Below are 25,735 nucleotides of genomic sequence, written 5' to 3' on the forward strand. Positions count from 1 at the left end.
TCCTCTGTTTTGAGGGATAAGGAAGATTTTTTCAAGAGCATGAACACAGGAAGCTGCTGTTGCAGTTCACTGTCTGCGGTCAGCTTGTCCATTGAATGTGCTTTATGTTCACAGTATTGAATTGGGTGAAACACAGACATAAAAAGGCATTGTATATGTGAATTACAGATGAGACACACCCCACAACATAATGAAAATACACCATTTGATGGTTTTTGGTGTATACACTGTTGTTGTTGTTGTTATGTGTTTATAATTACATACTTCTTCAGCCACAATGAAACTGTGACTCTTCACAGTTTTTAACACAGAGAGATCGGGATTGTGTTCAGACGTTATGGCTGTTGCAGCAGGAAGCCCTGGTCAGCAGTAAAAGCAAAGTCATGTACTTGAATGCATTCAGAATTGAGAGACTATCTTGTGAAAAACAGCCCTTGGCTACCACTACACCAAATATTGTACTGTATAACATGCTGGGAAATGCGGTTGTAGTAGTTTGGTCCTGTTACAACTGGATCCACCACAAAATTTGAAATCGCCAGCTAAAAATCAATGTCAGACGCCCGCAGGAGCTGATAAGCCGTGCAGACAAAGAAACAACAGCTCGTTCTTTATCGTGCTGTTACAGAGGTGTTGTAGTTAACTATTTTGTTGCGGCTTTTTTTCCTCCCAATAATACACTGAAATATAATACGTGTTTCGAAAACCAAGGACTCCGAATTATTCACAGAGATAAACCTCTGCAAACAGGAGCGCTGTGCAGCGAGTCATCGGAACTTGCGTCTGCAAAATACCAAACCTTCATTTTCATGTTTGTGTCATTACATTTCAATGAGAGGCGTTTCAGTTTTATTCTATTCTAAAATCTAAAAAAATAGACGATGATTGAATCGTGCAAAGATCTCGGACAGTATTTGTTACAGGCTTATTTAATCAAAGAGGAGGGAAAAAATCCTCTCAAAACTTGTCGCCTTGTGTTAATTGAATACATGTTTTCCTTAACTGCAATCAGAAATCGCTGGCCCTGCCCGCATAGCAACCACACGCAGCAATTTAGGAAAGCCCTCAGCGCCTCTTCGTTCCGCGAAACCAACTGCTTGACACAACCATACTTCCTAAAACATCATGTGGGTGCCGGAGTGACGAGCAGGCAACTATCCCGTAACTGCTCGTCTCCATCCTGTCCACAACATAAAGTGACAGGAAATCAGCTGACGCTGACAATTTTGGGTTTTTTCCTCTGAGGAGCAACATATCAACACCAACTGTAAAACATGTTACAGAACTTGAAGCAAGCAGCACTGTTTTGGCAGCGACACCTAAAGCGTCTCGACAGTTTAAGCGTGCTCACAAGTGATTTTTTGTTTTGGAATTTCATGACTGAAAATCAGAATGCCACCAATGTTTAGAAACGCTTTTCTTTGGGAAGGACACCACAATGATTTTCGTATTGGGGGAAGAAAAAAATTGTATCTGCCCATGAAGTGCAGCACATACCTGAATGAGGCCGTTCCGCGCCAGTGAACATGGTGCAGCTTCAAAAAAACTATTAACTCAATCCGCGGGATTGACTACTTGCTGTAACACTGACAGTTCATTGAAAACGTGAGGTACTGTGGAGTGTGCTGTGCATTTTATGCTTTATTATCTGGGTGTACAATCTCAAACGCTGAAAATAAAAAAAGCATGTGAAAAAATCAAGTGGTAGGCACGCAGCTTCTTAACTTCTTAAAGAGAAGTTGCGACATTGTTCGTATCTCACCTTGGGCTTGGCAGTCTCGGGTGTGAAAACCTCAAAGACAGCACACAGCACCGGGTTTCTGTTTTAGTTCGCAACTTTCGTTGAATTCAGCGGTTCGGTCAAATGCTAATTCATGAAACGTGGCTACAAAGTTGATCGTTCACTGGAAGGATGATGTAGCGGGTGTTTTCCGTGGCCCAACTCACCCGACAATAGCAGCCTGGCCGCACAGATGAAGGGGTTTGATGGTCTCCCTGCGACCCCAATGGTAAAGCCTCATGGTAAAGCTGTTGTTGCACAAGATGTTGGTTGATCAGGTCATTTTGGATTGAGGCGAAGAAGGGTTCAGAGGACCAGCGGCCTAGGGTAGGGTCTGATGGCAAAGACTGAGATTCCCAGAGGCATCTCCGAGTGAAGGTGCTTCACTGACATGGCAGAAGCTGACTCCTGTGTGGACGACTCCACCGAGTACCAGACTTAAAATCTGAATGGGTAGAAACTTGACTGCCGCATGCATTTGACCATATTAAAGGATAGTATGTCTGGGCTAATGCAGTATAAACTATGATAATCCTTATATAAATAAACTGTTCAAAAAGAAGAATGATATAATTGCTCCTTTGGTGTCCTTCCTAACACTGGCTTTTATTTATGTAAACAGTGACAGGGCTGCACATTTGTTTAAGAGGCAATCATGCTATAAACTCAAGATGCCGGGAAGGATGTGCAGATCAGAGACCAGCTAGAGAAAGACAGGACTGGCGTTCCAGTTCTGGGATAGTGTAAACTCCAACTCTCCGTCATGGACTAAAAGATTATAGATAGGAGCCTCAACTCTAGTTTTCCAAAACAATGAAAAACAGATGCCTAAGGATAAGTGTTCATGGACACCCTTTGAGGTAAGAAGTTCGACTAAGTTAATGGCCATCAAGTTTCATATTTTTAAACATTCTTAATCCATGATTACTCTTCCCTCTGGCTTTTCATAACAGTCTCAGAACAGTATTAATCCTTTCCTTAAGTGCAATTGATAGAATATTATCCGGCCCTGAAGATTTGTCCTTCAGCACTTCTGAGGAGGAATGATTGACAGTTGATATATTCTGTACTTTAAGGTCATGTTCCAATTCTTAGAACACAGTAACCCCGATAAAAACACAATGTTCCAGTGTACTGAGAAACAAACACCCCCCTCTCTCTCTGACAATTAGTTCTTGGTCTATTTCAAATGAGCAAAAAGTGCCATGCTGAAAAAAGTTTACTGTAGTTTCCTTACAAACTTTCTCTCTCGAAGTAATATTTGCATTGTTTCACACCTCAGTCTCTGTCATTTGCAACTACAGTAACATGATGTGTCTCTCATTTTCTTAAAGGCTGACATGGATTCAAACAACCTCACTAACTTAAACAGCAATGTCACGGACTTCAGCAGTGCTTTTATAAAGACAGCGCTGCCTGTCTTCTACTGCCTGATCTTCGCTGGGGGACTCATTCTGAACCGTTTGGCTGCCTTGATCTTCTTCAGAATTCCCAGCAACACCAGCTTTATCATTTACCTCAAGAACATTGTGGTCGCCGACCTTTTGGTGACCCTGACGTTTCCGTTCAAGATTGTGAACGATTTTGCCTCTGGGGGCTGACGGATAAGGGTGATTGTGTGCCGTTACACGGCTGTCGTTTTCTACATGAACATGAACATGAAGGTTGGGATCACCTTCCTGGGGCTGATCAGTTTGGAACGATACCTGAAAATCGTCAGGTCTTCTGGTGCCTCTGTTATGCAGAATGTCACCTATGCTAGAGTGATTTGTGCAGCAACCTGGTCACTGTTCTTCCTTCTCTTTCCAAACTCAATACTGACCAGCAATGAGGCAACTGAAGAGACATCTCGGCACTGCATGAAACTCAAAACAGAGCTGGGGGTGCAGTGGCACAAGTTTTCAAGTTATTTCTGTGTGAGTATCTTCTGGGCTGTGTTTCTGCTGATGGGATTTTGCTATGCCTCAATAACCAAGAAGATCTATGACTCCTACCAAAAGTGCAGGAGAGACAGGACTGAGACCAGGAAAAAGTCCAACCAGAACATTTTTAGTCTTTTTTATCTGTTTTTTTCCCTATCATGTTTGTAGAATTCCCTATACCTTAAGTCAGACAAACCATTCATTCAGCAGACAGAGCCGGTTTGTGCTGCTTCACCTCAAGGAAAGTGAACACTTCCTGATGTCTCTGAATGTCTGTCTAGACCCCATCATTTATTTCCTGATGTGTAAGCTGTTCAGAGAATTACTCATCAAAAGATTCTCAAAGAAAGCCCCCGACGTGAGGGGGAGATCGCTCTCTGTTGTTCCTAGCATGAGGACAAACTGAGTTGAAGTGGAAGAAACTACTGTGGATTGTTAGCATAAAATCGCTTAGGTGTTTGTTAGTAAGACTCAGGATGAGAATCTGAGCCCAACCACCAAGAAAAGATTCATACAGTTGGATGTCATATTCAAAAAAGTAAATGAATTTACTGCTAGGTTACAAAACAGCAAGAGGATGTAATAATTCAACCTAATGGCTTTCTGCGGAACTTTGACGTTTTGAGAACCAGAAGCATAGGGGGGAAAGTGTGGTTAAACCTAATTAAACCTAAGCCAGTGAACCACGGATGTAAAAAGAGTTCACGTTAACAAGATGAAGGTTGTAAATATTTCAGAGCAAAACCCAGGTAATGCAGACTGCGAAAACTGGATAATGTGGGTTGATTCATCACACAACTTCTAGAAATGTGTTAGAGGTTCCCTCTTCTCGTGAAGCAATTCAGTCTCCGTCTGACAGTACCCAGGCAGAAAGTGTGGTTTTGAATAACCGGACACCCAGAGCCAATCTAAGACACCCATGTTGTTCGAACAGGGGCTCCTAGTACTTGTCCATGAAAAAGACAAGGATTGGTGCTTGCAGGGCATCAGTGTTTTGAATTAATTAGTCTTTTATCTCACACATTGTCCTCCTTTTAGTACAGTTCTTTCCTCACCAATTTGCACCTCTATGAATGTCTGAAAGGTGATCTCTGAGTTGATAGACATTCCAGTGCTCTCCAGGGCAAGTGGCTGCTCGCACAGAGATCGAAAAGCTAGGATGCTATCAAGAAGCCCGTGAGCCAATTCTTCAAAACCGGGGAAGTACAAGTATAAGTGACAAAGGCCAAGACATCATACCTGGTTGCAAATTTGCTTAATGAATTACCTTTACTATTTCCTTGTACATGAATTGTATGTTCTAAATAATTTTGTAATATGTTTGATGAAAGTTGTAAATATTTTTTTCACTAGGGGGGGCAACAGCATCCAAGAACTGAATGCTTTGTGAATGTTTGGAATATTTTGTGAGATGAAGCTTAGGCTTGGTTAGTGGGCAGCCTCCTGGCCACAGGACGAGGAGACTCGAACCCCATTCAGAGTGAGTGAACCAGGGGGCAGCTGCCCAGGTGGAGATGGGCTGGAGGAGGGGTTCCTGAGACGAATGCGAAGGGAGGTGTTTGTGTTCGATATATAGAGCTAATTTCCATCATGCTGGGGATAAATAACAGCTGCGAGAGATTGACTTGTCATTGTTATCCCACTTGAACCTCAGTTAATAACTTCCTTTAATCCAGCATCCTCTTGTAAAAGTCTTCTGACCTTTTGTAGAGGATGTTCCTTGAACAAAGAGCTCTCAATGTTCAGGGGGACATTAAGGGATACATGCACTTTATGTAAGGATCAGGCCAAGACACACACTGCTTACTTTTTAAACTAAGCCAGATGTGCTGTCTTGTGCAGTGCCAACACAACCTTTCTGATCTTTATCGTCCTATGTACTTTTTGCAAAACAAGTAAATGATAATGTATACATACAGGAGAATAAAATGTTTAAAGGAAACACTGGTTGTCTCCTAACCTTTTTTTTCTTTTCAATCCCAATACGGATGTCATTGTCATTGAAGAAAAAGGCTCAACATGCTTGAATATACGAACCTGTTCCAGAGCTGGCCATTGAGGAGGGAGAGATGGGGTGGGGAACCCCATCACCCCAAATTCATACACACCCAGGGTGAGAGTAGTCAAGATACATGTGTCTACACGTGATTAGCTCTGTGCAGAGCAACACTTTGGCCATATGAGACTTATTTTTGCATCTCAATCTGAAGTGCAATCTAATCTACAGAATACATCTCCTTGCATTGCAGAGAGTATTTAAAAAGCACATACAAAGCTGCTGCAAACCCATGCATGTTCTGACAGAAGAAATGCGAAGACTGGAAGACTCTAGCAAACTGCTTTGTATATAACACTGTTGTCCCAGCACTTCTCCACGGCTGTAAAAGCTGGGAAATGCAGTTGTGTGGAGCAGAGGTCAGGGCTTTGGACTGCAGGCTGGAGTGTTGAAGGTTCAAGTCCCGGTTGTGTCCTTGAGCCAAATATCATGCAAAGTGCTTCAGTAAGTGTCCTGCTGCATGAAGGGGCCTCCCTCCAGGTCATCTGGTTTTAAATGAGAATCTGCTCTCGAGTGACTTGCCTTGTAAAGCAAAGGAGTGCCTCATACGAAGATCTGCATCAGTGGGCCGCCAGCACAGAAGCTCCTGCAACGAGCCCACCACTGCATGCATATGCGCCACGCTCCTTCAGCACTGCAGCCTACACAGCTGCAGTGTGGCTCAGCCCACTGGCCAAGATCCCCACCTGATCCCCATCTGCCACCTGTGCAAGAGGGCGCCCGTGACTCTGACTGCCATGGCCTCCAAAGCTTTTGTTAAAGAAGAAATGACACATGATGTGGGAAAGTCATGGTACTGTCACCAAGCCAGCGTTTTTCAGTTTTTGCATCAGGAGGCCATCTCTGTCTGCTGGGCTAGGCTCCAGCTTGCTGTGATCCTCCACAGGGTGGAAGGAAAGGTTATGGCTTGTGGGTTGGATTTTTTATTTACTGTACGTACTACTTAGAACGAAAGTGAATATCCTTGTTTCTGAAGGGAGAGCTGTGCAATTCCCACAAGTGTTCAAAACTAAAAAGGAAACTGACCCAGAACAACCCCTTACTCATGGAGAGCTCAGAGTTAGGACTTCTCCAGTAACTCACAGGAAGATACTCTTCATTTCTGATCGCATACACTCAATCCCTTGCAGTCGGAGGCAGGGGGCATCTTGCAAAGGCAATGATTTACAGTGTAATCATGTCTTTCCCAGAGCCTTCTGAAGAGTTCTAGCTCGAGAGATTTTCATCCCATCCAAAATGAGAGACAACAGTATTTTGACCAAAGCATTAACAATACGGGCATTTTCTTTATCGTCAATGTTTTCTAATATCTTATTTTTCAGTGCTAATCCATTGATTTTTAAAAAGAAATTAATATCTTACTAAAACATGAAGGAGCCCTAGTGTTATGATCCACAGAGGAGTGGGTCCACAGTGAGCTTACAAAGACTTTGTGTCAAAATGCTCAAAAAGGTTATGTACAAATCTTCAAGGCTACTTTAATCTTTTAGACCTGTGAATGAAAAATTGGTAACTGGTCTTTAGCACTTACCAGTGTTACCAGTTTCCGGATTAGAAACATGACTGACTGCTGCTGTGTCCGACACCACTGCATTGATATCCTGTTCAGGTTCTCAGAAATAGCCTCACGATGTTCTAACAATCTGTGAAATTAGAAAAAAACAGTAACTGTCATTTCCTCTCTCTCTCTGATGTGTTTAAAATACGATGGACCATTTCCGATTTCTAAGTAGAAAGAGAATACAACACTTTGCCCATTTCTAAGAAAAACAAGTGCTCTCTAAAACACAATCCTTTTTCACTTTCCAAAGTGACTGGGTGAATGAGGAAGGACCTATCATACAGAAATTCATCATTCAGTAGGAAACCGAGAGTACCCGTTTTTAGTACAGAAAGACAATGAAACAGGGAAACATTTGATTCTTTCTTCCTGTAGCCATTCAGCTTGTTGGTCATGGAGAGGGAGGTGCTGCGTCAGCTGCAGTGTGAGTGAATACTCTTGAGTTGTATATACAGTATCTCTGCAGTCTGCCCACGTCCCTGAGAAACGAAGCATGGAAATATCTCAGTGTCTATGAGCACTAGAACATAAAGGACAGACACTCGCAGACTGAAGAAGGTGCTCATGATTCATACTGAAGACACAGATTTCAAACTTGACTGAAACACTTATCAATCACATTCTGCTTTTTTTAAACTGTAGCACCCGATCAACAATTTCGCAGTGGGAAAGACATGAACAGCTCTGATTCACGAGGCGAACATCTAAGAAGATTGTGGTGAGTTATTGTATTTCAAGATTAACTCGATGCGTGACATGGAAATATTGAAAATGTCTGAAATTTATTGTATCATAATATAAAATTATTTGCCTCCGAAGGCAGTAAGAAAAGCAGGGCTAAAACAAAAAAAGGAAGAGTTTGATTTTAAAACATTCCTAACAACCACAAAAGAATGTGACACTGACTAGTTATCATAACATTTAAATGTTTTATATATTTAGATCACAAACCTACATTCTTTGTACGCAGACTCGTTTGTCAGAAATAACATTAGGCAGTCCGAGATTAATCCTAATCAGACCCTGTAAAACCACAAGATGTTTATTTGAATCAGTACAGATTAAAAAGAAAAGAATGTGAAACCACAGTAACGTGTTACGTGTCTCTGTTGTTTTTAAAGCAGGCATGGATTCAAACAACCTCACTAACTTAAACAGCAATGTCACGGACTTCAGCAGTGCTTTTATAAAGACAGTGCTGCCTGTCTTCTACTGCCTGATCTTCGCTGGGGGACTCATTCTGAACTGTTTGGCTGCCTTGATCTTCTTCAGAATTCCCAGCAACACCAGCTTTATCATTTACCTCAAGAACATTGTGGTCGCCGACCTTTTGATGACCCTGACGTTTCCGTTCAAGATTGTGAACGATTTTGGCTCGGGGGGCTGGCGGATGAGGGTGATTGTGTGCCGTTACACGGCTGTCGTTTTCTACATGAACATGTATGTTGGGATCACCTTCCTGGGGCTGATCAGTTTGGAACGATACCTGAAAATCGTCAGGTCTTCTGGTGCCTCTGTTATGCAGAATGTCACCTATGCTAGAGTGATCTGTGCAGCGACCTGGTGTCTTCTCATCTTTTTTAATCTACCAAATTCAATACTGACCAGCAAAGAAGCTACAGAAGAAACATCTTGGCACTGCGTCAGACTCAAAACAGAGCTGGGAGTGCAGTGGCACAAGGTGACCAACTACTTCTCCGTCAGTATCTTCTGGGCTGTGTTTCTGCTGATGGGATTTTGCTACGCCTCAATAACCAAGAAGATCTATGACTCCTACCAAAAGTGCAGGAGAGACAGGACTGAGACCAGGAAAAAGTCAAACCGGAACATATTTAGCATTTTGGTGGTGTTTTTTATCTGTTTTGTCCCATACCATGCTTGTAGAATTTCTTACACCTTAAGTCAGACCGCAGGCTCATTCAGTGCACAGAGCAAGTTTGTGCTGTTTCACCTAAAGGAAAGCACCCTGATGCTGTCAGCTTTGAATGTCTGTCTTGACCCTGTGATTTATTTCCTCATGTGTAAACTGTTCAGAGAGCTACTTCTAGAAAGATTCTCAGAGAAAAGCACCGAAATGAGAAGAAAATCCGTCTCTTACAGTGCCACTACAGTGTGAAGTGCTGTAAATGTTTTTCAGAAAGGAAAGGCACAGACTTGCAGAAAGACAAAGTCTTGATACCACTCTCTCTGTCCACTCTCACTGTCCATTAGTAAATCTGAGTATGGGCTTGACCCAATGGTACTTGCAAGTAAAGATCTCATGTTCCGTGTCAAAGTTATGATTTATTCATAGCTTAATAATATGATGGGATAGGATTTGAGAAGTCTTAGGTTTGATGCTGTTAAGTACTTAACTTAATATTTAATCAATAGTAGTAACGTCTCTTCAGCTGTTATTGACAAGTACTGTACATATGTATGCAGACAAGGCAGAGGATTGATTTAGTGTCTTGAAAATATGTTGTATATGTCCTGTTTGAAAGTATTGATTTAATGATTTAGAACTGTGAATGGGTGAGGTGGGAAAAATAAATAAAATCTATTTAATAAATTCTGTGATTACATGAATCGCAGTGTTCTGGTATGTTCGGTTCAAGTTTTACCAATTGGAAGAAAGCTAGCCTCCTTGTTACTAATATTTACTGCTCAGAAAAAAAAAGCTTTTAGCAGGTTTAACTGAAAATCAAGTTAAACATCATGCAATGTAAACAAACAGCCAAGCACGTTTTTTTCCCTAATGCAAGGCAACCTAAAGGATGTCTTTACTGCTTAGCAACAGTCAGTGCAGTTTCGATATGTGCCCGCTAGGCGGGGCTATAGTCACATAATTCCTTTTGTTGAGGAGCGCAGGTGGAAAAGAATCAGTTTTAGCTCAGTGTACGTTTTGCAGCCCCTAGCGGAAGGGTGCATGAGATGCACCACAGCTCAACCAGTGTGGAGGTTAGCAGACAACAGCCTCTGCGCATCACAGCTCTCAGATTCAGCACAGCATAATGGTCTGTTATGTTGTGGTTATGTTCTGTTTCACCTCAAGTCGTGTACTTCCTTCGATCCCCCTCAGTAAAAAAAGTTCTCTCTCAGAGCCAACAGCTTAATCACAGGTTTCAGGTTAACTACAGCCATCATAAAGCTCAGCTGTAGAAACTAGGACTTACTCAAAGTGCCGGTCTACTAGGTGAGTAAACCCTTCTTTGTCCATTACCGATTGTTAGCGTGAAGGTCCTCTCTGTTTGATACAATACGCGCTTTTGCTGAATGATGCTGCATAGCATATGCGCAAACCAGGGCAGTTTAATAACACATTAACCGTGTGCATAGCATGGACACAGCACAATAATGTGCAAATCTGTACAGGTTAATATTATACCCCAAAAGACCAATTGTACTAGATTTGAGTGGGAAGCTACATCAGCTTGTGTTGGCTGCAAGGAAGCAAGCAAAGGTTAATTCCCTTCGACATAACATAAATAAACAGAAAGAATGGACTGACACCTTTGATGACACCCGAAGAAGGCTCAACAGCTGAAACGTTGTTTCTTCTTTCTATTTTTCTGTTTTTCACTGATTAACCTTTTCTTGTTCAATTGTACTATACTACAAAATTTGCTTTTTTTTTGCTGCAATTTCCATTTCTGTAAAAAAAACATCAAAGAACAAATTCCAACATGTGCTGCAGACAAAAAAACAAAGGTGGGAGAAGAGGCATTTGGCTGAGGTGCCTCGGTTTCGGTGCTGGCAAAAAGCAGCATATCCGCGCTTCCACAGATAAGAGTGGCTTCTGCAAATGAGCTAGGGAAGCCTCTGTACTGTTAAGTAAAAAAGTAAGAAGAAAAGTGCAAAATTTCAGATGTGGAGCTTTCTTTCGAGGTGAGAAGGAGCAGGAATGTAAGGATATGGAGGACACAAGACAATGTCAATGACAAAGAGATGGATATCTGGGAGGTGAATTCTAGGCAAAGTGTGGAAGGCAGAAATCTGTAAAAGGAATGGAAAAACTGAATTTAAATCAATTATAGAGAACGTGGGAAGGTGCGAGCCACGTTTAAGGCTTATTTTGGTGATGACTTTCTGGAGTAGAAGTCTTCAGATCCCAGTGAAAGGATATGGAGGCAGGCAGAACGATCATTGTAATCGTGGGCAGGAGAGGTAAATGGAGAACTGCCAGCTGTTTCCCATCTATGACTACACTCACCGCTCTGTGACGTTTCACAGAGAAAGGTGCGGCACCTAAAGTCTCCTGGAAACTCTGATCTTGAAAGGTCTGCTGCACATTAACTTTCAACTTTCATGCAGAGCCAAAAGTCCCTCAATTAATTAAAGCACATGGCGGAACACGCGCATGACGTGCCAATAGGCAGGTCACTACCATGTATGGAGAACTTGGGTTTGTAAGGGGATCTTAAATTCAGGGGGAACAAAATCCATCCAATGTTCAAACTGTGTGGTGAGGTTTGTCAAAAAGCTGGAATATATTTTTGCAGCACATCTAAATTTTGATATCATCCTCCGATGCTACCTGCCTGCAATGCAATGAAGAGAAGGCATGCATGCTGATGATTTACTGTGTGTGGTTTTATTTATTTATAGGAATGCCAGTCATGGATATTCTGGTAAATGAGTCGACAAAGGATGGCCTATGTGATTATGAGAAGGGTCATGTCCACACTGCCCTCACCATCGCCTACTCCCTGGTGTTTGCTGCAGGAATTGTTCTGAATAGCCTTACCCTGTGGGTGTACTTCTGTCACACGCACAACAACTGCTGCGTCACAGTCTATTTGAAGAACCTTGCCATTGCAGACTTCCTGCTGGTGTTATCTTTGCCTGTGAAGATCGTAGATTTTTCCATGGACTCTGAGGGGGTCAGGAAGACCTACTGCACCTTGGTAGCTTCCGCGTTTTACCTGAACACCTACGCCAGCATCCTGTTTATGGAACACATCGGGGTGAACAGATATCTCAAAATCGTGAGACCGCTGGAAAATCACGTGTTTCAGACAGTTCGCGCTGCGAAATACATCTCACTAGGAACCTGGGGGCTCCTCCTCATTATAGCCTCAACATTTGCAGTTCTCTCCCTGGAAACATTTTGGTCTTCGCTTAACTCTACCGCTGGCCAAAGTAAGATGTGTGACATGGTCCTGTCTCCAGCCGGGAAGCAATTCTACGTCTTCATCCACTTCCTCTCCATCGTCTTATTCATTTTCGTGCTGGTGTCTCTGTCCTTCTTTTACTTCCAGACCGCGAAAAGGCTGAAGGCTGCCAAGTACGCTGCTGACAAAAAATTGCAGAAGTCGAAAAAAAACATAAGCGTGCTGATCATCGTTTTCTGCATCTGCTTTGTTCCGTACCATCTGCTGCGGGTTCTTTACCTCCTCATGAAAAACAAGGTGATTGACGACTGTGATGCAAAAATGGTTATCTATTACTTGAAGGAGTTCACAATCGTTCTCTCCTCTCTGAATGCCTGCCTGGACCCCTTCATTTACTTCATCTTTTGCAAAGCCTTCAGGGCCAAGATAGGTTTGTTAAAATTCCACAGAAGAAATGAAAAGCTGTCAGCTGACCACCCGAAAGTCAGATCAGAGGTGAACGATTCTGTGTATGATTTCACAACTAGACCAAGCAGCCCTTCGATGGGAGTCAGAGAGTCCTAAAGATTCATCCACCCCACCCCATTCTCACGGGGACACGGGCGCATGCATGGCGATCTGAGAAAAGCCCGAGTCGTGTCCAGCGATGTACAGCATGTGCACATGCAGGCCTGAAAACAAGCGGCGCGTGCTTGCACAAAGGGCAGTGGGTGCGTGGAACAAGCTTACAGGCCGTGCTGTGGAAGACACTTCCCTTGGATCCTTTAAGATATGGCTGGATGAGATACGCAAAATAATAAGCAGCCCAACAAGCCATAAGTGACAAATGGCCTCAGGCTGTTCGTATTATTCTTTTCTTATGTTAAAAAATTAATTAATCAGCTCTATTGGGGCGTCTTCAGTGCCAAGACTTTTTTGGTCTGCGTGGAGGCATTTTTTCCCATAATGCATTCTCATCATCATTTCCAATGGGAATTGTGCCAATAGTGTCGTAGTAAAAATCTAAGTATACGTGACGTTAATTTGTGGCTACTTTGGCACCAGTTTCAGTAGATTTTAATTACAATAGATCTATAGTGTCTTGATCTATAGGGATTTTTACAAAGTATTCAAGCCATGTGCTGTATTTACACCATAATTTTTAATTGTATTTTTCCTAATAAAAAAGCAAGATTCTGATTTGAGCTTTTGCTCTGCTCCTTTTCTTTCATTCTTCAGGGTTTATGTATCCCTTTTACATCAGAACCTCCCAGCATCTTAATTCTTTATGCATATGAAATATCTGCCAGTTTACCGGAGCAGACATGAGCTCGAACACTGAAGATCTATTTCCTGAAACTTTCCTTGACTTTCGCCAGTCGGGTGTATTTCAAGAAACACATGACTAACACAGAATGAATGAGAAAGTTTATTTATAAAAAAGCAAAAAGGTCATATTCTTAAAAGTTAATACCATCATGTGGTTGTTTAAACACACGGCGGTAAATTAAACATCAATAACGTTCAACATTGTGGCTCCAGTCATGATCCTCTGCATTTTAAATGAAGTCCCTCGACCTGGCATTTCCTGTCTCCATTTTGTCATAGTTTTTTGTTGGAGTTTTGGTTCCAGAGCTCCAAAGCCACACCATACAAACACTGCGAGAGAAAGATCTGCTGCCTCATTTCAACGCTGCAGGCGTTGGCGAGCAAATGTCAGGAGCTTTCTGAACAAAAAGGGGGCTGGCCCTTAACCTTAAGCAGGTTAGGACGACTCACTGTACCTAAATTCTCATTAAACATCCTCAAACGCAGCTAATCCCTGAGTCCCATAGCTCTGGCGAGGGAGTGATTTTCTGCAGCATGACTGTGTCCTCTCAGTCCTCACGCACAGATGCATTGGACAGCTGTTTATCACTGCGGTCCGCAAGGTTATTGAGTGAATTGAGCTGGCGTCGGCCTGCACTGTGTCAGCTGGGCTTAAACCAATGCTTTTAACTAGGAAGCTTGAAATAAAAGGGTACTGCAAAGCCACATCACTCCTACTTCCTTAATGTTCAGCATTTTAGATTCTCTCCGGGTCTCTGCTGTGATGATACTTTCTCACTATGAGCAAGAGCCCCAGTGTCTAACACAGGGCCTGATCCACACAGAGATGTGAGGTCAAAGTGCTGAGAATGGATAGTTCTGTGTAACCTGTACTGGCAATATCTCACAACAATAAGAACACAGCAGATTTAGGGAGAAAAAAATAATAAACTAGAGGTTTACGCTTGCTTTCCAAGCTGGCTTTCATACACAAAAGTAGAAACTTCCCCTGCATTAGCAATATTAGCTAACTGTCTAATTATAAATAGTTTTTTGCATACTGTACAGGAAAAAGTGCTCGGGTGAAGTTTTGTATAAGCTGTTTAGTCATCCAAAAGAAGACTTCTACCAGTTTACCAGAAGACTGTCAGTAAACTCCACATCAGTCACTGTTCCCAGCATGTCTATTACACATTCAGACACACACACACACGGCACGCAGAAAAAGGCTGCCTGAGTTCTGTCTGAAGCAGGCCTGGTGAGGTTTTGGAAAGTTTGGGTTTCAGTTACGTCAATCGATTGTGGTTACCGAGACACGAGAGGCCCGGAAGTTGCTGGAGGAGCTGTGTCTCTCTCAATTAAATGCCACATGAACTCTCTCGCGCTGGCATGCCTTCGGACCTGGAGTCTGAAGGGCTTGCAGTTTTAGATGGTTCAGACCCTGTACTCCACTGAAAAAAAAAAAGACGAGGTAAGTCCTCTTTAGTGAATTCGCTGTGTGTGCTCGTTTCCTGTGCGTCTCACTGCATTCATGTGCTTTATTTCCTTTAAGAGTTTTCAAGAGCCTCTGCTGAGAGCCTTGGATCAGGTAAAGGACGGTACAGAGAGCGGCCTACAAGAGCAGGATCATTCAGTGATTTTCTTTATGATCTAAATTAAGATTTGTACTGCATTTAAAAAAAATAATAAATTGAACATCATAATGCCTTATCTGCTCAACGTTGTAAACGTGCCTAGTATTTTTAAGGACTTCTTTCAATTTATTCTGGCTAAGATCAAGTGTAGGCAGATGTATAAATAGGGTAGTTTTGTACTCATCTCTAATAAGAGTATTTCTATAGCTGTTTGTCACAGCACAAACACAAAATCCATAGGTTTACATATTGACTGTTTTTTCCAGTAAACAGCTCCCCATTCTGTTCCTCCTCCCTACGGGGATCATGTTTCCACATTCTTCCCTCAAGGCCTAGTGTCCCTGTAATCTATCCTGTCTATAAGAGCTTGGGGAAGACATGGCCTTCAGTGTATTTCTGCAACAGAACCGTTGGCCTGTCACAAAGAGTGTTGGGTTCTTCATGTCTGGCACAGAAACAGCTTTGTATTTCTAAAACATACACAAATTGTTCAGTTTTGCATTAATTAAATAAACCTCCAATTTGAACAAAGCACCACGATCCCTCCGCTTCATGAAATTAAGAATTCTGCCTACAAAAACAGCCTTTCTCAATCTGACCACTAATCACAAAGCAATTCATTATTCAGATGAACTAAAATTAGCACTCAAAGAGACATTCAAAAAGGTAGATGGGCTCAAAACTCCTTTTACTCATTAGCAAACCTTTAACAAGCTTTAAGGAAAAAGGACCACAGCAGCACTGACCTAGGTTTTCTTCGTGCTGTGGAAACTGACTGGCACAACCATGGCTGACAAGGTGAGTGAATCCCAGGTATACACACTTCAAATTTTAAGATGAGCAGGAAGATTTGTAGTCCTTAACATCACTTGGAGAAAACTATTTTACAGAAACAGAGAAAACTGTAGATTACAGTCTTGGATCTTCTGAACAGCAATAGCTGCTAGCTAGAAAAATAATTTAAAATCCCAGTCGGAAATGATGTTGATGTGTTATGGGAAAAAATGCCTCCACACTTAATCAAGCAAATGAAAAAAGGGCTAAAGCAGGTGTAACTCTCTGACCACAAAGCAAGGGAAAAATATCTCTGCGTTTAACACTGTCTATCTTCATTTTAGCATGCCTTCACAGATGCAGACGGAAACCCGACACAGCTCTTCGACTGTTCATGGGGGGATCCACTAGATTTGTCTGCTTGTTGAGGTAGGACTTTGCTTTGTTGTGGCTGAAAAAAGGCTGCTCCCTAATATTAAAGCACTGGTAACAGCACTGTTGTTGGATTTCATATTTTAGCTGGAGAAGGCATAGCCATGGTCAGTAAAAAGTGTTTTAATTTGCAGTGGGTCCTGTGAAAGAGTTCATTATGTGTAAAGTGTTGATTGCGAAAGCGTTAACATTTATCATGATATGCGTCTATGATCTACAGAAGTTTTTTTATAAGACGTGGGGCGTTTGTTCGATCTCATGGTTCAGGAGAGCCTTCTAACATTAAGTGTTCCAGACTGGCTCTTAGTTCTATTAAATTTGTTTTGAAACAATTCAATATATTAATGGGGAGTAAACTGTCTTTTTTTCCTGATCTTTGGCCAAATTTCAGGTTCTGTATTGCAAGGACTGGAAGTACCACCAGTACAGCACAGAACTGTATTGAGTGGATTCAGGTGAATGTCATGTGGATTCAGGTCCCCTTCTCTTGTGGCACTCATTCGGAAATCGCTGCAAATGGGCAAACTCACTAACTGGATCAGCAGGGAAGCACGAGGACAGGACCACCTTTTTGCAAAGGCAAGGTTTCATATTTTATCTTAAATGGCCTGGGTTTACTGAGGTTGCTGGTCTTTTTTGCACCGTATGTACACGATATCCTCATGGCCTTACCACACACCAAGCTTTGTCACTCTTTACTGTTTTCACAACTGTTACACTTTTTTCTGCTTTTACATCATGTAAAACCTTAATTTATAGGAGATTGTAGAACCATCAAGAGTGAGAGAAATTGTACAAACAACTGAGCTCTTAACAAGAGCCGAGTGCTCTTTTAGGTATACAATGTCCCCGTAAAAAACAAAAAGGAAATATTATGTAAAAACAGCTGTAAAGTGACCCTTTGTTGATGAAGATACCTAAACCAAGTATTTCTAAACAATTGTGCCGAAGAGACCTTAAACTGAGCATCACTGCTATAAGATGAAATCTAGTTTAAACACTAAAGCACATTAGCACATTTAAAATCTCCCATTTGAAATCATTTCCTTTTTTTAATCACTTTTCTTTTAGACTCAGAGGGACGTAGTGCGTTTTTTAGAGGGCGAACTGAAATCATTGTTTACGACCAAGAGTCATCTTAAATCAAAGTAAAATTCGTGATTTATACATTTTAGAACTTAACTTTATTTTGCTGGGGTTTTTCTTCCGCAGGCCTGAATCTGGTTTGGACAGCCCTTTCCAGGCTCTAACATGCAAGGAAACTCTACGGTGGCTCCTAGCAGTGGATACTGCGCAGTGAATGACCAGATGGTGCCATTCACCTACCTGTACTACCTCATCTTCCTGATAGGAATCATCGGCAGCTCTGTGGCCCTGTGGGCATTCACCCGCAACTGCAAGAGCAAGAAGTGCATCAATGTCTATCTCATCAACTTGCTGACGTCGGATTTCTTGCTAACTCTCGCCCTGCCATTTAAGATCGCCGTCGACCTGGGCATCGCCCCGTGGAGCCTGAAGATCTTCCACTGCCAGGTCTCCGCCGTCCTCATCTATGTCAACATGTACGCGTCCATCATGTTCCTGGCCTTCATGAGCGCCGACCGCTACCTTCAGATCTCGCGGGCTTCCACGCTCTTCCGGATCCAGCAGGTGGGCTTCGCGAAGGTGATGTCAGCGGTGGTGTGGGGGCTGGTCCTGTTCATCATGGTCCCCAACATGGCCATCCCCATCAGGAGCGTCAAGGAGAAGCCGCTGGTCACTTGCGCCGAGTTCAAGCAGGAGGTGGGGCTCCACTGGCACACCTTGACCAACTTCCTGTGCCTGGCGATCTTCATCAACGCCTCGGCCGTCATCCTCATCTCCAACGGGTGCATCCTGAGGAGGCTGTGCCAGGCCCAGGAGGAGGGCAAGCACAGCACCGTCAAGCAGGCCCTCTTCAACATCGAGATGGTCACCGCGGCCTACATCGTCTGCTTCGTGCCCTACCACGTGGTGCGCACCCCGTACACGTTCGTACAGAACCAAGTCATCACCGACTGCTCCCTGCGGCGCCGCCTGTTCATCGCCAAGGAATCCACCTTGTTCCTGTCAGTGCTCAACCTCTGCTTCGACCCCATCCTCTACTTCTACCTCTCCCGCTCCTTCAGAGAGAAGATAACCGAAGCCTTCAAGCCGCAGAAGAGGGCTCCGGTCAACGATGCCCCAGGGACTGCACTGTAAATGGGAAGGAACACTGGCGAGTTATCTAGAAAGAACTTACAAAAAAACAGTCGTTTTAAGAAGAGTTAAACAATAGAAAGATGAAAGATATATATATATGTTTTGACGGCCACAGCCCGCAATGTCTCGATTTGTTTTTTATTTGTTTTTTGTTTTACGATTTGGAAGAGCAGTGGTAACAGAGCAGGTGAAAGAACAAAATCCCATCAATTTCAGGGAACAAAATTTAAAACAAAACTGATAAAGGGGAAAAATCTTTTGGATACCCTTTTAAAATTGTTGGTTTATTATGGCAATCATTTTTTTTTTCTGAGAAAAGAGAGGCCAGTGCCAAGGTGCTGAGAATGTTACTGTATATAATGTTGCAAGAAACAAATTCATTTTTTTACGCTGTTTTTTTTCAAATACCTGGACACTGAAAGGGTTCGGAAATGCCACGCTTGCTACATGACATCGTGTCTTTGTGTGCCAAGGAGTCCTGGTGCTCTGAGCCAAGTTCTCTGACCAAGCTGCTGAGGATCACATTCTGAGATTCTTTATGAAATGGATTAAATGAGATTGTGGGATGAATCAGTTACTAGCAAGTCAAAGAAGCTTCTTATGTTATTAAAAGAGTATAAAGACAGCACAAATGTATGAGCTACACTGGACTAACTAAACTGCTTTTTTTCCAAAATACTTTAACTTTACAGCTGCATAAACCACCACGTTATGGCAGCAGTGAAAACATCATATCTTGCATTCTGCTTATGGGAACACACCCCTGTCTTTCTGAGAATGTGACAAGCATCGCGTTTCTGTGGATGAATTGTGGCTGATGTCTCACGAGAAGACTTCACACATGAGAAATACCCACTTGACAATGTAGTGATCCAGGCCTGATAAAGGTCTGACCACCACTGGACAAAACAACACCAGCAATTCTCATGAAGCGTGCTGTATGACATCCATCCCATCTCCTTAACTTTCATGCAAACAACAATATGACATTTTTCCAGGTGTCCCCAAGAAGTCATAATTTCCAGTGAGTTCATCTCTGTTCCATGGCCTTTCAAAGACTGTAAATCCTGACTGTCTGATCATGTCACCACTCCAGAATGAAGACGGCAGAAGCTGGAGAGGGAAAAAAAAACGCACAGTGAAAGTTACAGCTCATTATAGTCTGCACCACATGCAATTTCAAAATTATGTTTTACTGTGCTCATTTTAAAATTAAGATTAAAAATTGATCACCACCATAATGCAATGTATGTGTCAATAGTCCTGAATTGCATGATACTATTATTGTGGGCTAAAGGGGGAGAATATGTTCATTATGTTCTTTTGTAATTGGTCACCACTGCATGTGGCATAGAATTGTACCCATTCTAGTTTGGAGTACAATGAACTCAGTACTTTGTGTACTAAGTCTGCTATATAATTTAACCACATTTAAACTGTTGTATGTTCAATTTTAATACAATCAAAATGTGGAGAACTTTAAAAGTTCACTTAAAAGGCAACAGAGCAGAGAAACTATCTTACCCAGAGCATAAAAATATAGAAAAGCCATTTCTTTTCCTTTTAAGCCCATGGTAAATTTTATGTACATACAGTAGATGTGGAAACATCAACATAAGTAATTTGATACTACATTTTCAAATAAGTGGTTTGAAAAAGTCATTAATGGCTTTTTAAAAACATCAACAGATTATATTTTCTACTTCAAAATAAATTTGGTAGCTTTTTATTTTAGGGGGCGGAAATTCCACTTTGTGACTGCATGAAAAACAGCTGGTAACAGTGACTTAAGAAAGTAATTATAAATGAAAAATATCTGACTTCAGTTAATCCTGAGGAAGAATTGTTTACTGCCAGGTTCCTGGCACTGAATTATGAGACAGAAGGGCTTTTTGCATGAATCTGCACCCCCAGAGTAAAGTGCCTCCATGACGTTTTATTTCAGCCACTCTTATTTCAAACTACTTTAAAAAAATGCGATTAGAGTATTTCCACATGCAGATAATTAACTGTTTAGGAGAATCCTTGCACTGTCTTTTAGTTTTATGTGGTCAACCATGCAGACACAACCGTACATACCTTACATGCATGCCCTAAAGAAGCAAGCATTTACAGAGCGCTGCTGTGCACATACCACAGGTGATACATGCCGAAGAAGAGTCAGGGGACGGAATAATTCGTCTGTAGGCTGACTGTGATCCGTCTCTGAACTTTGAATGCGTGACTTCCTAGTAAAGAACTGTAGAGGCTACAGGCTCTCACGGCATAAAGCACAACAGAGGCATCTAACTATAGCCTAGTGTCCTATTCTTCTTAACTGACTGAATGTATTGTCATGATTCAATGGAACTAAGAAGAAGCGCAATGTATTTGTCTTTAAACTGCGACTGTTAAAAATACTACGTACCTTAACCTTGGTCAAACTGTACGTCTTGCTCAAATTTAGGTACAACTTGAAAAAAAATATATTTTAGAATTTTAGAATTGCTATTATGCCTATATAGCATACTTTCATATTATTGGCACGGAGAAAAAAAAAGTTTTTAGTTTAACTGTCTGCATTCACAGGAAGTCTCACAGACTTTTATACCTACTATCAGCTGTGAAAAATGCACATTCGCTGTATGTCTGAATAGTCCACAGCTGGTAGAGAGTTCCAGGCTTCTGTTGCTATGGCGAATCTGTCTGAGCATTAACAGCAAGTAAGACTTCTGTGACTCTAAAAACCTCTTCTCCTGAAGTCTAGCAGGCTAATTTACCCAACATGGCCGTTTCACAGAGGTCTTCAGTTCTGACACGCAATCTCACCTCTGACAATGCAAACAAAAGGTGATGTGTGTTCTTCCACAGTCAGGAACCAGGCTGCTCCAAAGAGCACACGAAGGTGAGAACTCACAAACACAAACTGAATGCTTTATTTTCCTCCAAAATAAAAAAATAAGTTTTAAAACCCAGTTTTGCCCACTAAAGACGAACCTGGCGCTTTGTATCAATGGGGTGCCCAGTGTTTTTATATTTCGTTTGCTGGCCAAGTTTACGAAGTATATTGTGAAGGTGAAAGCACCACACAATATAGGCATCATAACCATGAAATTTAGGGCTTTTCTAAAATTAAACTTTTTTCTGCTTTTGAATATTATAGTAAATGGTCACAAAAGTTCTGTTGTTTGACTTACTGTCAGTATTATGTTAAATGAAAAATAGGTAATTTGAAATGTGTGTCAAAAGGAAGTGTTTAAAAGAATCCAAAAATATCTTGATTGAAACTGAGGGCTAGCCTTCCTTCCTCACTTCGCATATTTTCAGACCACAGTAGCACAGCGTCTGTGCTTCATGAACTACTGTAGTAAGTTTTTTGCCCAGTATGTGTGAACACAGCTCTGGCACCACTCTGGCTGCAGGGCTACAGATTAGAAATATCATCTTTCGTGCAAGGTGCCAAACACAGTGGCCACCTCTAGACCATAATACAGAAAATAATAAAAAGACAACAAACTAAATTGTTTTATACTGATGCGTTCTTGCTTTTCTTCTACTACAGACCCCTCTGGTTTCAAATGAACTAATCTTGCAGAGCCTCTTATCTATGTTTCTAAAACACCCAGGAAACAAAGCTATCGAAATCACTTAGATATCTAAATCAGATAATCTAATGCACTCTGCATTTTTAATTATTCAGTGCACTGCAATAGCTGTACTACCACATTCTAGGATGAACGTATGTGCAATAAACTCAGAAGAGGCATCAAAGAGTTATTAAACATTAGAAGGAAATAAGACCACATACAGTAGGTAGTTAAGATTTTAGTAATCAAATCGAACAAATATCAAGTCACAGTAGTAAATTGGCACTGTTGCATGCACTTGTTTAAAGAACAATATAATAATCGTGCATTTTGTTTTCTGGATCACAATGGCTTGGCTTGGACAAAGATAAGATTTTCACCACTCACATTGAAAGACAAGGGGAAGCAGGAAGCAGGCTACAGAATTTCCAAAAGGTCCTCTTCTTTTAAAACAGGCTTTATTTCTGAAGAAGAATGAGGTTAGCAGGCTGTCAGTGCACAGTTAGTCACAGCACAGACTGAGCAGGACTCAGCCTTTCAGCACGACAATCTCCATTTATCTCTGGATCTCTCTTCCACAAGCCTGGCTGCACTCCTATCCCAGAATTCCCTACTCACAGGCAAAAAATCGCTCACACTGCACACTAGAGCTTCATCACGGCACTCTGAGGCAGATTCTGTGTTCCCTGTACAACCAAAGTGCGAAACACTTTATGTTGATAATTATTTGCTTGAAAGTCAATTTTCTTTAATAACGGAAAGCAGTTGATTATTTATCTAAAAAATAATAAAATGCATTCATAATGAAGTACCAAACCAATATGTGCAAGGAGGAAAAAAATAAATCACGCTATTTAGTGAAAATTAAGAGAATATTTATATAAAAAATAATTAAATGTATTCATAATGAAGTACCAAACCAATATGTGCAAGGAGGAAAAAAATAAATCACGCTATTTAGTAAAAATTAAGAGACCTATAGGACAGGAAAAGAATGAATGGTGGGATAAGTTTATTGTCTACTGTAAAGTATACTTGTTTCATTTTTTCACATTTTCTAAATGCACAATTAATGGTGAGATGTGTCATATATAAGGCATATAACACCTTAAAGTCATAGAGGGCTGCAAAGATGTTTAGGCACAGTGGTATTGGTTACCTGTTGTTTCCCTAAACTAAAAATACGCTGTGAAACGGTCACATGGCAGTGACAGAATTTCTGAGGTATGTGGGCAGCATGGAAACTGCTTGTAAGACTGTCGTGTTTACTTGAAATGTACAAGACAAACAGTTCAGGACTCCGAAGTGAATCAGTGAATCTGAATCTTCTGAGTTGTCTACAGGATATACTGTCTAATAAACGAACCCAGGTGTAAGAGAGAAAAGACATTGCAGGTCTGCACTGAGCTCCATTTCTCTAGTGTGCAAGTGACACTTGACAAAGCTAGTCTGCTGAAAAAGTAAGAAGAGGAATGTGCTCTCTTGACTAAGTCTGCATCCAGTTGTGAACAACTTTCTTAAATAAAAAACAAACATTGATGTTAAAGGTGTTCAAAAGGGGAAAAGCCATGTTTCAGTTCGTCATCATTTCACTTCTAACCATTTGTTTTATCATTCAGCGCAGTGTTGATCAATATCTCTTATCTAACACTTCTGTTCAGTACCAACAACTCAGTGGAAGGACTATGTGAACTTCACTCCCATCTCCATTTGAGAGCAAAGTTTTATCATCCCCGACACATCAATAAATTCGAAGTTCCTTCTTGAGTACCAGGTTCTTAACCGCAAGCGCTACCACAAGAAAGTCACAGATGTGTAACACTTTCATGTGTAAGTATCGGGTCCTTCAGCTCTGAGCACAGACCACACACTTTTGAAAAACACACTCAGCTCTGTCACATGAAACTGTGTACACCCCTTCCCTTTAACACACAGTGGAATTTTCCCAAACTAAAATATACAGCAACCTGTGGTATTAAATGCTAACCTTCTGAGCAACTGTCTACATCTGGCCCTGAGTGGTGCCCTAAGCCAGCCTTCCAGATACTGTCGTGTTTGTGCCTTTTCCATTTTGTGCTGGGTGTTATGTACCCACTTGTACAGCAGTCCTTCAAATCCATGCTGCTCATATCCAAGCACAGAAGGACTTTTAAAACAAAGACACATCCGTGGGAATCAATCAGCCAGGGAACATGCAGTAAATGACTGCGACAGTCCTGACAGTTTCCAGCTGCATACGAAACTAAAACCCTCCCTCTCACAAGATTCAGAGAAGCTGCTGCTGATCGCACCCACTTATTAAAACAGAAGTACAAAGAAAAGATGAATAACATTAACAATCAAATGATCACAGAGTTTCTTCTTGGAAATGAGAGGAGGTCCCCTGCAGTATCTGTGGACGTGAATGTTGACAGTATTTCCCCATCCACATGCCTTTCACTGTTCTGTCGGGCTGCCAGTAAACTCCACAGCCCATCACGGTCTGAATCACACCTGAGCCTCGTCTGTGAATTAAACCACTAGGTAAACGCAGCACCTCCTACTCATTCCTGCCTCCTCCCCCTCAAAGAAAATCACAGGCACTTCCAATGAACCCACTCCTTTTGAAGGATACAAATAAAATCTCACCCCTGCTGAGATAAATGCCTAAAATATTTCAGCATTTTTCCCTAGAATTGGGCTGTAATGTTTAGTTTGGGAGGGACACTGGTCCTGAGAAAATGTGCAAATGTCACAGATCATAAACAACAGATCACACAGTGCTGCAGTTGGAAGGATTAGGCAAGATTTCCCTTTCATGTCCACATAAATGTCATTGTCCTATGGTCTATCGGGATGCAACAAGTTACTGACAGACTGCAGCTGTGTTTCTGGCCAAGAAACGGGTAGTCAAAAAAGTGCTTATGCACTGCCTGAACAGTAGCACATAAATCATTTATTTTTTATTCATTGGCAAAAGAAAAACTCATTATACTGTTATGCATAAGCTCTAAAGGCATGACTAGCTCTTATATGGTCAGAATTACTAGGACCTTTTAAGAGTCTATATTTTTTTAAAAAGCAATTGCTGGTAAGAGCTGTACCATTTCTGAAACAGCTGAAGAGGAAACAAATAATCAATTTAATGGATATCACAAAGTGTTAAATGAGCTTAAAATTACATACTGTAGTTACTGTCACAATCTTCAGCCCCTCCTCTTAAGGGAGCTCCGGCTCTTTCTTGCGTGTCTTGATTTTTGCACCTGCTTCCTGTTCCAGCCTCTCCCTACAAAAGCCAGACGCTCCCACCATTCCAGGCTCAGCTTTGGAAGATGGACGCCCGGAAGCCCGCCTACCAGTGAGTCCAGGAGAGACCCGACGGCACAGGCTTCATCACGGCGTCCTGACCATGTCACGGACGTCCAAAGGGA

The 25,735-nt window shown here is 41.7% G+C and overlaps 3 protein-coding genes, 1 long non-coding RNA gene and 1 pseudogene across 5 annotated transcripts; all 5 read left to right on the forward strand.

Annotated features, from left to right (window-relative positions):
• Positions 1–3,120: 3,120 nt before the first annotated feature.
• On the forward strand, positions 3,121–4,108 carry LOC148837146 (P2Y purinoceptor 14-like; annotated as a pseudogene).
• Positions 4,109–7,700: 3,592 nt separating this feature from the next.
• On the forward strand, positions 7,701–9,837 carry LOC148837147 (P2Y purinoceptor 14-like). Of its 2 annotated transcripts, XM_088914301.1 has the most exons (3): positions 7,701–7,743; positions 7,962–8,037; positions 8,444–9,837. In XM_088914301.1, the coding sequence occupies exon 3, from the start codon at positions 8,446–8,448 to the stop codon at positions 9,433–9,435; it is 990 nt and encodes a 329-aa protein (XP_088770427.1). In that variant the 5' UTR covers positions 7,701–7,743; positions 7,962–8,037; positions 8,444–8,445; the 3' UTR covers positions 9,436–9,837. The 2 variants fall into 2 exon arrangements, with proteins under 2 accessions (XP_088770427.1, XP_088770428.1); XM_088914302.1 differs by lacking the exon at positions 7,701–7,743 and having other exon boundaries at positions 7,787–8,037; positions 8,441–9,837.
• Positions 9,838–11,908: 2,071 nt separating this feature from the next.
• LOC148837148 (P2Y purinoceptor 14-like) lies at positions 11,909–12,976 on the forward strand. The gene has a single exon (XM_088914279.1). It carries the CDS (start codon positions 11,909–11,911, stop codon positions 12,974–12,976), a length of 1,068 nt encoding a protein of 355 aa, XP_088770405.1.
• Positions 12,977–15,044: 2,068 nt separating this feature from the next.
• Positions 15,045–17,123, forward strand: LOC148837149 (uncharacterized). The gene is made up of 3 exons (XR_016090976.1): positions 15,045–15,170; positions 16,452–16,536; positions 16,931–17,123. It is a non-coding gene; the product is annotated as an uncharacterized LOC148837149 (long non-coding RNA).
• Positions 17,124–17,755: 632 nt separating this feature from the next.
• On the forward strand, positions 17,756–19,997 carry gpr171 (G protein-coupled receptor 171). Its single transcript, XM_088913871.1, has one exon. The coding sequence runs from the start codon at positions 17,791–17,793 to the stop codon at positions 18,757–18,759; it is 969 nt and encodes a 322-aa protein (XP_088769997.1). The 5' UTR covers positions 17,756–17,790; the 3' UTR covers positions 18,760–19,997.
• The last annotated feature ends 5,738 nt before the right edge of the window (positions 19,998–25,735 follow it).

The sequence above is a fragment of the Atractosteus spatula genome, chromosome 4 (assembly GCF_055471065.1).
Source record: "Atractosteus spatula isolate fAtrSpa1 chromosome 4, fAtrSpa1.hap1, whole genome shotgun sequence".
Lineage (NCBI taxonomy): Eukaryota > Metazoa > Chordata > Actinopteri > Semionotiformes > Lepisosteidae > Atractosteus > Atractosteus spatula.

Excerpts from the sequence above, each read along its gene's own strand:
- LOC148837147 (XM_088914301.1), top strand. The coding sequence starts at position 8,446 with ATGGATTCAAACAACCTCACTAACTTAAACAGCAATGTCACGGACTTC.
- LOC148837148 (XM_088914279.1), top strand. The coding sequence starts at position 11,909 with ATGCCAGTCATGGATATTCTGGTAAATGAGTCGACAAAGGATGGCCTA.
- gpr171 (XM_088913871.1), top strand. The coding sequence starts at position 17,791 with ATGCAAGGAAACTCTACGGTGGCTCCTAGCAGTGGATACTGCGCAGTG.